We start from the raw sequence: 13,693 nt of genomic DNA, 5'->3' as shown, positions 1-13,693 counted from the left end.
TAGCCAAGTGTTATTACACTGGTTATAAAGGCTTAGCCTATTATAAGAGCTGGCTCTACTGTGCCCTCTCAGACCACAGCTGACTATGGAGGAGAACGGAGCAGTAGTGTGTGTGTGTGTGTGTGTGTGTGTGTGTGTGTGTGTGTGTGTGTGTGTGTGTGTGTGTGTGTGTGTGTGTGTGTGTGTGTGTGTGTGTGTGTGTGTGTGTGTGTGTGTGTGTGTGTGTGTGTGTGTGTGTGCATTCTAACATGTTGGTATAAGCAAATTCCATTTAAATAGATATGGCCAAACTACAAAAACACTGTAATATAAAAAGTATGCTGAAGGTTACAACACAAAAGGGGTTCCACGCGCTTCTGTTTTTTCATCTGGTGCATCAACGGGAGGGAAGCAGGTAATCTTGAACGAAGAGAAGACACCGGAGCAGCTCAGGTGGGATGCTTTTCTTTTTAATTCAAGTGCACAACATGTTAGACTAACTTTTCGATGGCAAGTCATCTTCATCAGAGTCCATGAGTACTGAAGAGAGAGGAACCCAGTTATCTGGTATCCCCTGATCTGACAGGTACAGGCCTATGCGGTGTGGCAATAGGCGATTGGTCCAACTCATCGGTTACTCATTAAGTCCACACCCAGGGAAAACTATTTACAAAGAAAAAAACATTACACAAGTGAAAAGTCCATATAAATACACCACATAGGCCTGCACCTGTCAAATCAGGGGATAACAGATAACTGGGTTCCTCTCTCTTCAGTACTCATGGACTCTGATGAAGATGACTTGCCATCGAAAAGTTAGTCCCTAACATGTTGTGCACTTGAATTAAAAAGAAAAGCATCCCATCTGAGCTGCTCCGGTGTCTTCTCTTCGTTCAAGATTATGCTGGAGGTTACTTGCAATGTATTTTTCATATATCAATGTGAGTAATCAACTGGTAAGGTTTCAGTGGTTTCATGATCCATCATTGAGTAAGAGCAGCCAAAAAGTCCAGGAGACACCAGCAGCTAGAAGAGGGTCTGACATGGACATGTACACTGTCCATTTATTGTAATGAATTATGCTGTGTAAAGTTGTTGATGTAATCCAAGGCTGTGCTCTCAAAAAAGTGTTTTTCTCCCGCTTTGATTAACGAATCTCCACTGTTCAACCTATCAGAACCACACTTTAAAGTCTTATTCCAAGCAATACTGTGACTGTTTTAAGAGGGATTTGTTGTCATTCATGACCTGATTTGTGAAATAGGCCTATGCATAAAATAGGCCAACAACCCATTTTTTACAGGTCGTTAGCAATATTTTCCGATTTACTGGATCAAAAAAGGAGACAGCCACATTTCCCTCTAGAATTATTTTTGTATTTGAACACAAGTCATTTTAAAGCTAGCTCATTCAGGTAGCCTAATCAGATGTCACTTCAAAATAAATATGCAAATTTAGGCACATAGCCTATTAATTAAAATGTAGCCTACCGGTAAGCATACTTAAGCAAACTATAGAAAACTTGTGATATTTGTTTTCCCTCCCTGCCATAATCAACTGGATACGTTTCATGATATCTGCAAGTGAAAAAAAAATTGCCTATTCACCTGCAGTGTCTCGCCTTACAATAAGAATTAAATGTGCAATTGTTAACGCAAAATGTGTCGAAAACTGAAATACACAATTTAAAAAAACAAAACACCTTGACACAATTGCATGCGTCAAAAAAAAAAGACACATTCCTTCCCAGAATCACAGGTGCCGTTAATGAGACCCAGCATCCTCACACAGGCAATTCTAACAAGTCATCAGATTTGCCCAAGTGCATTCAGTCACCTTGATAACTCGATGCTTAAACCAAAAGCATGGACGCAACACAGTAAAGATTGATGTTGGTTATGATATCATTTATTAGATGTAAAAAAATACAAGTTGAACAGGTACACCATCTAAATACAAAAAAACTAAACAGGAGTCAAAAGCACAACACAAGAAGGACGATCACGTTGGAGAAGTGTGGGAATTCACAGGAAGGTATCTTCTGTCGCTTCGGCTCACTGACAGCAGCTGGCGTCACAGGCTCTGCCCTTGCACACGCAGCCCGATGCGCACTTGCTGCATCCGGGTGGACAGCAGTCGCAGCAGCCTGGAAGACAAGACGGGGAATATTTTAGACACTCACATTAAAACAGGTTTAAGTATAACGGAAGAAAACTTTCGAATCGAAAAGATAATTGACAGCAGACGTCCCTTACGGTTGGTCAACTATTTGCTAGGCATAGGCATACTAAAAATCCACCGCTGAAAGTGGTAGGCCTAAAGTTAAAAATGGAGTGAAATTAACTCATTAAATAACACTCACTCTTCTGGCAGGAGGTACACTGGCAGTTGGTGCACTTGCAGGTGGTACCACAGTTGCAAGTCCCAGCTAGAAAAAAGAAAGGCAGCAATGTCACAATGTTGTCCCCATCTAATGGCCAACGAAGAGCTTAGTTTCGTGCGATAGGCTATATTCACAAACAGATCGAGTGCATAGTCTACTTACTCTTAGAGCATTCGCAGGGGTCCATTGTTGTCAGGTGAGTTTCTCCTTTTCCTAAGAGCTTCAAGAGATGAGCAAGTCTTTGCGTCTTTCTGCGAGTCGGATGTGTGTATCTGACAGGAGCCACGCTCTCGTTTTTAAAGCTGCGAGGACACCGCGAGGCCGAGTGCAAAATTGTTGACAGCTGCACACGGTTTAGGAGTACAGCTGAGCAATCACGCCTTGTGGAAATCAACTCTCATCACCAAAGCCCGCCCAACTCCATTCCACCTCATTACAGCAAATTATCCAAACGTGCGCCCTATTTAGCTCATTACATAACTGCCGTGGGAACAAAATATGTTGTTTTGAACTGTTGTTGATGTTTACAGTTTTGCTATTTATTTATTTATTTATTCGCATGGCAAAATATAAACAAAGACATGTGTCTTCTTCGAATTCCCTCATACCAACTAGTTTACAGACATAATTGATTAGTTATAGCCTACTTCCAACATAGGCCTAGGTCTATCATTTTTATAGACTACCCAGATTTATCAGAGAAGACAGATCACGCCGGCGGTGGTGATGAGTGCTTTCACATGGGTCGCTGGTTCGATTCCCGAGAATTCACATTTTTTCCACTTTTATATTGCATAACTCCAAATGACAATAGGCCTATTCACTCCTATTTCTCCCCTTATATCGTGATTAACCCCCTTTGTAACTTTCTCGATGGAACGTGTAGCGCACGGAGGAGTAGGCTATTTAGGCCAAGAGTATTAGCTCAAAAATAGGCCCAACCCGGAACAAATTCATAACAAGCTGGATTTCTCAGAATATGTTCAGAATACCTTTAGGAACAACATACTAAAAGTCCCCAGGAATCCACCTTGAGCTTTCCGAGAAATTCAAGATGGCGTCCAAATTATATGATATTATAGTGTTAATGCAATAACTTCTGAACAGGTGAATGGATTGTCACTAAATTGTGTGTGCTAACACTTTAGACATACTACATGATGTGATGTAATTTTGGAAGCCATCACTTTCAAGATGGCCGATGTTCAAGATGGCCGACATTTGTTTGTGCCATAATTTCCGAACGGTTTAACGGATTTCCACCAAATCTTGCATGCTAACACTCTATAATAGGTACATGATCTGCCAAAAATTTGGAGACCAACACCTTCAAGATGGCCGACTTACAAGATGTGCCAGCATTTTTGTTCAGCCACGATGTACAAATGGTTGAATTTATTTGCACAAAACCATGGACTGCTAACAAATTACACAACACTTTCAGCAAGGCCGACACAATGTTAAGTATGACACCACACTGATCCCTAGGAAATGTTTCTACATGGCTACATTCATAATGCAAAAAAGGGCAGTGCTAGTGAGTTTTTAAGAGATCAGAGCTTTGTGTTTTGTTCAAAGACAAAGTGAGAAGCACAACCTAAAGATATGCCCAGTCACATTTGACCAACCTTTGTACCAGAAGGCCTCTGAAATAGTTGCTGCTTCCAGAGACCTGGACAAAGTGATGGTGCGACTTGAGGGGTTCCACCTCCTGATGTCCTTTCTGGGCAGCATTGGGCATATCATGGCAGAGAGCAGGCTGGCTGAACTGTGGGAACAGGTGTATGCAAAAGGTTCAGTGGTGCATATGCTCACTGGTCATGCCTTCTCTCGTGCAGTACGTGCTCACACTCTGACCTTGTTGGCCCTCATCTCTATACTGCTAGAGAGGTCGGACTGGGCAGACCACACCAACAAGGATCAACTGGTCAATATCTAGACTGTAGTTAATCATGAAGATACAAGTCAGGTCAGTGAAGACAAAACTGTACATGAGTTTCAACAGGTTCTCGCTCAGCACCTGAAAGAGGCTGCTGCACAGAGCAGGACAGGGAAGCTGTGGGTACAGTACATAAATCAGGTGTTGCTCATGCTCAACTTCATCAGAGCTGAAAGGACAGGCAACTGGCAGCTTCATCTCCACTGCGTGCAGGAAATAATACCATATTTCCATGCATCAGGTCATCTTGCATATGCCAAGTCTGCACGACTGTACTTGCAGCAAATGAACTCCATCCAACAGATCATGTCACCTGAGGAGTACACATTGTTCTCTTCAAAGGGGTACTTCACCATTCGCAGAGCTAAAGAGTTTTGGTCTGGTAAATTCTATGACCAGACAATCGAGCAGTTCCTAATGAGGATGCTGAAAACAAGTGGTGGACTGACCCATGGTAGAGGAATAACGGACAGCACCTTGACCAAATGGGTCCATTCCCTGCCTTACTGCATCCCTGTGTGTGATGCTTTAGAGAATTCACCGGTGTGTATAGTGCTTCCTCTGAACAACACAAAGATCTCCGACCATCCACACAGGCTAAAGACCGGAAAGACTGTGATGTCTTTGTGCACTGGCTAAATCTGCATCCACCATTTGCAGGTTACCAGCCTGATCGCTTAGTGTCTGTAGCTTCTGGTGTTATTGCTGACATATCTGTCAATTGTGACAATGCAGTTCAGATAGGTCACGCTGCAGCCTCCAGAATGACAGGAATGCGGTTTACAGAGGTGACACTGCATCGCAAGGACAAAGTCAAGACTATCGGGGACAAAAATAGCATCAATGTCAGGGGACAAAACACTGTAGTGAATCCTACTCTCTTCTTCAACAGGATCACCTGTGTCCTTAAGACATGTTCTGACATGGAACAGTTCATGTCATATGAACTTGCTCCTAAACCACCATCCTTGTTTCATGATGGAGCCATGCAAAAGACAAACAAGAGTGCTCTAGGTTCTCTTCTGAAGTCATTTGGCCATGCACAACCCAACACCCCAGACAACTGCCAGTTTGTTCTAGATGGGGGTCATCTGTTGCAGTCTGTGGTGTGGCCACAACCATCTACTTATGAAGCTGTATGCAATTTCTTTATTGCATACACACTAAAACACTATGGGGCTGGTACTGTTGTTGTGTTTGATGGCTATAGCATGATCTCCACCAAGGCAGCAGAGCAATTGTGAAGGGCAAAGAAGTCCACATCCAGTGATATCTTATTTGACCAGAACATGCAAACCACAACTACTCAGGCAGCATTCCTGGCAAATGGCAACAAAAACGGGCGTCTAATAGAGATGCTCAGGGACTTGATGAATGAGGCAGGTGTTCATGTAAAGCAGGCACAAGCTGATGCAGATGCATTAATAGTCTCTACTGCTAGGTTTTTGGCAGAATCAGGCAAACCAGTTGTTGTTGTCGGAACTGACACGGACTTGCTGGTAATGCTGGTGGCTCAAGCAACCACAAACATGGATCTTTACATTATGTGTACCACGGACCCCATAACGGTGTATAGGGTTCATGACATTCAAAAGAGCATTGGATCCACCTGTAAATATCTGATGCCGTTGCATGCCATAACAGGATGTGACACTGTGTCTGCTCTGTACCGCCAAGGCAAGCGTAAGGCATTAAATCTGGTGCATAAAAAGAAAGACTATGGTCTACTTGACACATTCACCAATTCTGCAAGCTCCCACCAGCACAAGCTCCCTCCTGAGGCTGTATGGAGCATCCAGTTGTGAGTCCCTGGATGAATTCCGATACATTGCTTACAAAAAGGCTATCAGGAAAACTCCACTGTCATCAACCTTCCAGTTGGCCACTTTGCCTCCAACAACTAAGTTGCTAAGCCACATTCATTCAGAACATATCTTACTGTTCAAGAATGGATGGGAAGGTCCTTGCAGCCAACAGCTTGGGGATGGAAGTTAAATGAAATTTTGACTCCAATTGAAACTGACCGCCCCATTGCTCCTGACACTCTGCTCAACATGATCTCTTGTGGCTGCAGAGCAGATGGCTGTGGAGTGTCATGTGGCTGCAGGAAGATGGGGGTACCCTGCTCTGCCCTGTGTACAAACTGCAGTGGACAAACATGCAACAATGCAGCTTTAATGCCATCATTGCTTAATGATGAGGGAGAAACTGAAAAGCCAGATACCCTAGAATATGATGATAATGAGGATGATGAGGAGTGATAGAGAGGTTGATTGATTGCTTGTTTGATTAATTGTTTTGATACATTTATTGACGAAATGGTCTTGTTGAGTTATTTGATTTCATTTTATGTTGAAGTTGCAACATGTTGAAAATTTACCAATTTTATTCCTGTAAATACCTTCTCTATTTGAGAAAGAGCTCAGTCACATTGCTTAAGTTGGATTGATTATCATTTCAAAGATTAATGTCACTTGTAAGTAGTTGTTAGTTGTTTGAAGAACAGTTTTTGGAGTTCATCATTTTTTTGGTTCAAGGTCCCAGTGACCGAAATATTACAACACGTTATACACACAATACATATAGATATTGTTATGATAAGTTGCTACCTTTTAATATAAGCATTTCATCAAAACCTAAGGATGAACATTCCTCTTCATCTACCATCAAAACATACATTTCCACCTTTAGACTGCTTTTAAATGACATTTCAAGCCTTAGATATGTCAAAATCTCCAAAAGGCGGCCATTTTGGACGCCATCTTGAATTTCTCACAGAGCCCAAGGGGTATTCCTGGGGACTTTTGATTCCTAAAGGTATTCTAAACATATCCTGACATTTTAAGCTTGTTACTAATTTGTTCAATCCACCCACTGAATTGTAATTGCGCTAAAACATGAAAAATCATACATTTTGGACCCCATCTGGACCACCATATTGAATTTCTCAGAGATGCCAACTTGGACTCCTCTGGATTTTTTGTATGTTGTTCCTGTTATAGTTGAGTGTTAGCATACAATATTTGGTGCCAATCCACCCACCCATTGAAAAGTTATTACGTGAAAACATTAAAAATATCATAAATTTTGGACGCCATCTTGAATTTCTCAGAGAGCACAAGGGGGATTCCCGGGGACTTTTAGTATGTTATTCCTAAAGGTATTCTGAACATATCCTGAAATTTTCAGCTTGTTATGAATTTGTTCCGGGTGAAACCCTAATACTCTTGGCCTATATTGTCGCGTTTTTGCGCACGGCTCTACTTTCGAGAACCTACATAACATTGTTGAGGGAGTCGTCTGCTGACCGTTCGGCATGTGCCGGGAGCAGAACAAACAACCTCAAATTAGACTTTGCACTCGTTGACTTCACCGTGTGACCGTGGTATTTTTCCCACAACATTTCGTCATCGTAGTAGTTGAGAAGAGGACACCATAACTCAAGGGGAGAACAGAAACTGTCAGCCGACTTGAACATAGCCCCCACTGAACTTTTAGGCCTATAGAGATTCAAATGTTTCCGTATGCTATTTAGATGCACAGCCAGCCTACTATACGGGACTGTACATTTTGCACATTATTAACAAGGCATGTAGTTTCATTAAGTTTTCACTTTCCTTGAACACATCCCTACTGCTCCAGGATAGTGCGCTAATAGGCCTACAACTATCATTATGTCGGGAAAGATCATTTTATTGAAAAGGGTAAATGCCACACACTGGTCGTGCGAATAAAGTGCATCATTAGCTTATTATAAACATTATCAGATGCGCGTTGCATGTAGAGCTCTGCACTCGGTAGGACAGGGGTGCGGTGGGGAAACTTTTTCATTCGAGCGGCCACTCCAAGGTAACCTGGCTCTCACGATGGTTCGAGCTCACGAAGTTTAACGAAGATGCACGAAGCACGAAGGGTCTGTGTGAGAGCCAGGCTAACTCCAAGGCCCGTAATATGAACATAAACCTGAATTTCCCCCTGCACTTTAGGCCTATATTGAAGGCAGCCACCTTTAAAACAGATCCCACCTTATTAGTCCCCTGAATATAACTTACTTTTATTGCAAATGTAATTTCTAAGATTCCTTAACAAAATATGTAATATTTCATGTGCAGCTGAAACATTAAAATTATATCAGGGGGAGGATAAATCAGCCTCAAGGGAGACATAAGTTTCCTTCCCCTAGGAGGTTGCAACCCAACTCCCTAGACCAACAGGATACACGTACAAAGAAGTCAGTCAGCCAAACAATCTGCATGCACTTGTAACTGCAACACACATCTGAGTTAACATCAAACCAAGAATGTGGCAAACAGTCAATACATAAACGCTGGGAGGATATGGCAACCTCTCTGAGGGGCAGTTGCGCCTGACAACCAAATGGGACCTGACTTTTAGGTAATGTGAAACGACACAGTCAAATGACCACACACACACACACACACACACACACACACACACACACACACACACACACACACACACACACACACACACACACACACACACACACACACACAAAGCTAGATAGGTTTGTGTGTGGTCTGCATTCACAAGTCTAGGATACATGGATTCAAGGATCATAAGGTAGCCTTCATAGTAAATGTTATGTGATTTGTCACTTATGATGGTGGACAGTCATGGCTAAGCAGTTGGCTTTGTAGGCCATGGGTTGCTGGTTCGATTCCTAATCTGCCAGGTTGGCGAGGAAAATTAACCAGTGCTCTCCACCATCCTCCTCCATGACTTAGGTACCCTGAGCATTGGAACCTACCGCTGTGCTCCTCCCTTGGTGTGCTGTTTGGGGCTGATGCCACCTTGCACAGTTGAGGCATAAATGCAATTTTGGTGCATGCAGTGAGCAGTCCAAAAGTGGGACAAGGTCACTATAAGATAAATTACAAGGCCTAATACTCAAGACTGAATCTAGTCGCAAGTTAAAACACATTTTTACCCATCCAGTGGTGTAGTCGACGTAGAACGCGGGTATACGGAGTATACCCACTTCTAAATTTCAGGGATTTCAGTATACCCACTTAAACTTGATTGATCCATTGTTTTGAATAGCACAAGTACCGATATATAGAGTATACCCACTTCAAAAAATGCTCAAATATACAGTATACCCACCATAAAAAAGTAGACAACACCACTGAACCCATCCCATCCTTTCACTCCCTACCACACTCCATGAGGTACCCTTGAGCAAGGTACCTAATCCAAACTGCTCCAGGGATTGTAACCAATACCTTGTACATAACTGTACGCTGCTTTGGAAAAAAGCCTACACTAAGTGTAATGTAATGCATGTAAGTCCAGTTAGCATATAAAGTCCAAGTGTCATTTGATCCCAAATCTTTATCAAGTCACCATGTATTCTACGCGCAATCTTGACTACACACTTTTTATTACAAACTCTATCTCTCTACACTGCTGTGCAAGTTCTTCTTTGCCAGTTATTTTGAACTATAGCATCTGTTAAATGTAATGTAATTTCAATTATCCAGTGTCAGCACAAGAAGTAACTACAATACGTGCATTCCTTTCCACTTTAAAATGTTTTATAACTTGTGATGTAATAATAAACCATAGTCTAATGGAGATGGCCTTTAGATCAGAGGGTTGCCTGTTCGAATCCCACCCTTCTCCTCCCTAATGAAATCCATGGCTGATGTGCCCTTGAGCAGAGTATCTAACCCTATACTGCTTTAAGGACTGTAAACAATACCCTGAAAATGACAATAAGTTGCTTCGGATACATGTGTTAGCTAAATGCAATATAATCTAACTTGTGCCCAATAATCAAAGGAGCCCCAAGGCGGTGCAAAATATTGAGACCCAACACGCTAAATCATTGCAAGCTAATACTGTCATGTCCAGGTCAAATTTCAAGTCAATACTGTATAAGTCAGAGTAAGTCCTTAGTAAGACAAAATTCTTACTCAAATCTCAAGTCCAGATCTCTGATGAGTGCTGTGAGCTCCGGAGTGTTGTGTGCACGGAGTGCTATGTCACAATGACAATGGGAGTTTCCTGGGTGAGCTTTCACTTTCATTTGATAGGCTACAGCCAGTGTGTTAGTACTGTAACCCAATGGAAGTACAAAAGCTTTGTTTTGTGTATTTTGGTAATATTTTGTGTGTGTGTGTGTGTGTGTGTGTGTGTGTGTGTGTGTGTGTGTGTGTGTGTGTGTGTGTGTGTGTGTTTAGGACCGTCACAATGTTGGTTCCAATCTTCATTCTAAACTAAACCACAAAATCAAACTGTGCATGGTGACGATTGGCAAGGTTTATGGTGTCCATCCATTGTTTGACAGCAGCCACACGAGCTGGGAATGTACAGTCAGGGCCACTGCTAGACATAAGCAGAGTATGCAGAGTGCTAAGGGCACCAACTAGTGCCTGGCTGGGGCACACACCTCTTTGCCCACATAATTGCCGCCTCTTAAATTGAGATTGACTAAAAATGTCATGACAAAAATATTGAATTACATTATTATGCTTAGGCGCACAAAATAGCACACATGAACTACTTGCAATAATATTATTAATTTACAAGCTTTAAAAATAAATAACTGCAAACATTTCTTTTTCTTTTTCAACAGGTGCAGTTTTTCAGGATACTTTTATTTTTGTATTTTTGGCGCAGTTCTGCTCAGCCAAGTACACCTACTTTGACAACATAAACCAGTCAGAGTCTGTGTCTCTCAGAAGTATCTTTATTAATTGGATATATGGGTAACACAATCACATCTACATTTTGTGGATATAATTGATAGAGCAAAAACAGGTTTATCAATACATCATCTTCATTTAATCTGAACCGATATATCAGTAGCATCAGGGTATAACAACAGATTTTTTAAAGCCACATAGATGTACTAAAATCCATTCAATCTACATATAAATAGAATAATATAATCTCTATTGGTTTATCATTTATATCATCAAATCAGAATATAAACAATATGGACATTTGCAATCCATAGAGATAAGAACGACTTGAGTAATTTAAGTTTTACAACTAGAAAGAAGGCTTAGGCTACTAGTTATGTATAATAGAAAAACTAACAATACAGTTAAATAAATAGTAAAATGGCATTAATTACAATAATAATAATAATACATTAATTTGTATCACAATTCATACAAGACCTGCAGTTTAACAATTTGATTACAAAAAAAAGATAAAATTGGTTGATTAAGAAGAAAATCAATATTTGGCAAAGGTTAAGGTTAAGGTCTGCCTGGCTCTTGCCCAACCTGTAGTTCCGCTCAGCTTCGTGAGCTCCACCACAAGCACCAGGGGGTTCTAGAGCACACACACAGAGGTCTGGTAGGAACCAGGCTAGGTTAAGGTATCTAGGGTGGCAAACTCAGAATTGGAAAATCACATGAAAATCACAAGAATCAGAAAAGCTAAACAAGGGCCATGTTGGCAACCGGGGTGAGGCAAAACTTGATTCAAGATTTTAGGGGGGAAAAAACCCTCTGTATATATTGAGGGAAAAACCCCTTTGATTAGGAAGAAACCTCAGTCAGAGACCAACAACCACCCAGGGGAGCCCCCTGCCAAGGCTGATTACAAAAAGTTCAGCGGGATTTGAACAGATCAGAGGCAAGGGAAAGGGAAAGAAAGAGAAAAATCATACACATACGGCATCATATACATGACATGACAGTGCCATACTAGTGTCAAAGCAGTGTTATGACACAGTCATGACTCATGGATGAGTCATAAACATGATGTCAATGTCATAAATGTTTTATGGGTGACATTATTTGGATTGTTTTTACCATAACTGATAGTCACTTAACCATAACCATAAATGTTTGACATTGACATGATGTTTATGACACATATATGTGTTATGATGCTGTTATGACACTGTTATGTCATACATATGACCTTTGCAGTGTGTCGCTTCCATCGCTTCGTTGGACCGAGGAGCACCTGTGTCCTCATGCCGCTCTGTTGGAGGACATAAAAATACACCCAAGAATAACAGGTTAATAGAAATCAGTAATCAGTAATCACACACATGACATCACACACACACACACACACACACACACACACACACACACACACACACACACACACACACACACACACACACACACACACACACACACACACGTGCGCACACGCAATGTAAGCGCGCACACACACACACACACACACACACACACACACACACACACACACACACACACACACACACACACACACACACACACACACACTTACACTCATGATCGGTGCAGATGAAGTTGAGTTTCTCAGTGCCTGGCCGGCTGACCCACTTGCCCCTGTCTCTTCTGACTGACCCCACATGCGGCGTATTTCCCCCTGCACACTGCGGATTTCTCTGCTCATTTGAGGCAAAGTTGTCATAGCAGACAGAGTCTCCATTGACCCAGAACCAAAAGCCAAAAGTGCAGGAGTGACGCAGACCTAGAAACACATGGGGAGATGAGGCTCCTTTGGCCCACCCCTCCACCCAGCGTTGGATCTTCTCAGAGGACACAGACACCAGGTCCACATGGTGCTGTCTGCAGTACTGCAGGGCCTCCATCCAGGTCTTGTTCTGATGAACCAGAACCAGCTTGTCTAAGAGGAAACACAGATTAAAGACTTAGTAGATGACTGTACCCAATTGTAATTATGGATAATAATAGCCTAATAATAATAATAATAATAGTAGTAAATATTAACAACAACTTACCATCATTCGTAATGTTAATAGATTTGCTTACGGAGGATGTGGTTGGGCGACCTTTTCTTTGTCCTCTGCACTGGTACTGACCTGCCTCTAGGGGGAGTGAGATGGTGATGGTCTTACCAGTTTCATTTTGAATTGTGCTGTTGTCCTTTAGCCAGCTATACTGATGCCAGTCTGAGTACTCTGGTATGTCACACCTGAGGGTGACGTTATCTCCAGAGTAAAAGGGACCCTGAGGAGGCACCAACTCTACTGTGGCAGCCGGGAGATCTGCGGAAAGAGGACTACAACATTCAGAAACAATGGAGCACTCAAAGCAACACTTTGGTATTTTTGACATCTGATTATATCCTAGTTAGTCAGAGTCTTGTAGAGTCTTCTAATTCCGGAGGTGGCTGGAGCTAGGCAACTGCAAGTGAATCAGGTTTTTGGTAGCCTCTTACAAAAACTGTCCACAGAACACAAGGAGGATATCAATTATGCCAGACCATCGATGAAATGTCTGTGTTGCTAGAATACTGATTGAAATGAAACTAACTTTGCATGTTGAGGAACTATTTTCTCAGCAGCAGCGGAATTTTACGTCACGCTAGTCAGTTGTAATGTAACCAACCGACTTCAACAGGGAATCACCAGACACTTGTATTTGCTAGCTCTAGTTCCACTGCCA

At 42.0% G+C, this 13,693-nt stretch overlaps 2 protein-coding genes across 2 annotated transcripts in view; both read right to left on the bottom strand.

Moving 5' to 3' along the window:
- LOC134438062 (macrophage mannose receptor 1-like) overlaps positions 1 to 13,693 on the bottom strand; it is a 74,936-nt gene that overhangs the window by 15,679 nt on the left and 45,564 nt on the right. The window contains exons 11-12 of the mRNA XM_063187649.1: positions 12,549 to 12,911; positions 2,038 to 2,125 (exon numbers count right to left, since the gene is read on the bottom strand). Of these exons, the coding sequence (XP_063043719.1) occupies positions 2,038 to 2,125; positions 12,549 to 12,911 (451 nt within the window). The remainder of the gene's footprint in view (positions 1 to 2,037; positions 2,126 to 12,548; positions 12,912 to 13,693) is intronic.
- Positions 1,866 to 2,644, bottom strand: LOC134437957 (metallothionein-like). Its single transcript, XM_063187533.1, has 3 exons — positions 2,525 to 2,644; positions 2,342 to 2,407; positions 1,866 to 2,125 (listed from the first exon to the last, which is right to left on the bottom strand). The coding sequence occupies exons 1-3, from the start codon at positions 2,547 to 2,549 to the stop codon at positions 2,034 to 2,036; spliced, it is 183 nt and encodes a 60-aa protein (XP_063043603.1). The 5' UTR covers positions 2,550 to 2,644; the 3' UTR covers positions 1,866 to 2,033.

This window comes from Engraulis encrasicolus, chromosome 21 (genome assembly GCF_034702125.1).
Source record: "Engraulis encrasicolus isolate BLACKSEA-1 chromosome 21, IST_EnEncr_1.0, whole genome shotgun sequence".
NCBI classification, from domain to species: domain Eukaryota; kingdom Metazoa; phylum Chordata; class Actinopteri; order Clupeiformes; family Engraulidae; genus Engraulis; species Engraulis encrasicolus.
Note: the sequence above shows the minus strand (reverse complement) of the source record. Positions and strands in the feature narration are given on the sequence as shown.

Bases quoted from the DNA above. Each gene is read 5' to 3' on its own strand.
- LOC134437957 (XM_063187533.1), bottom strand. From the start codon at position 2,549: ATGGACCCCTGCGAATGCTCTAAGA. The intron at 2,408-2,524 runs GTAAGTAGACTA...TCTTTTTTCTAG, and splicing joins CCCCTGCGAATGCTCTAAGA to CTGGGACTTGCAACTGTGGT. The intron at 2,126-2,341 runs GTGAGTGTTATT...CTTGTCTTCCAG, and splicing joins GTGTACCTCCTGCCAGAAGA to GCTGCTGCGACTGCTGTCCA.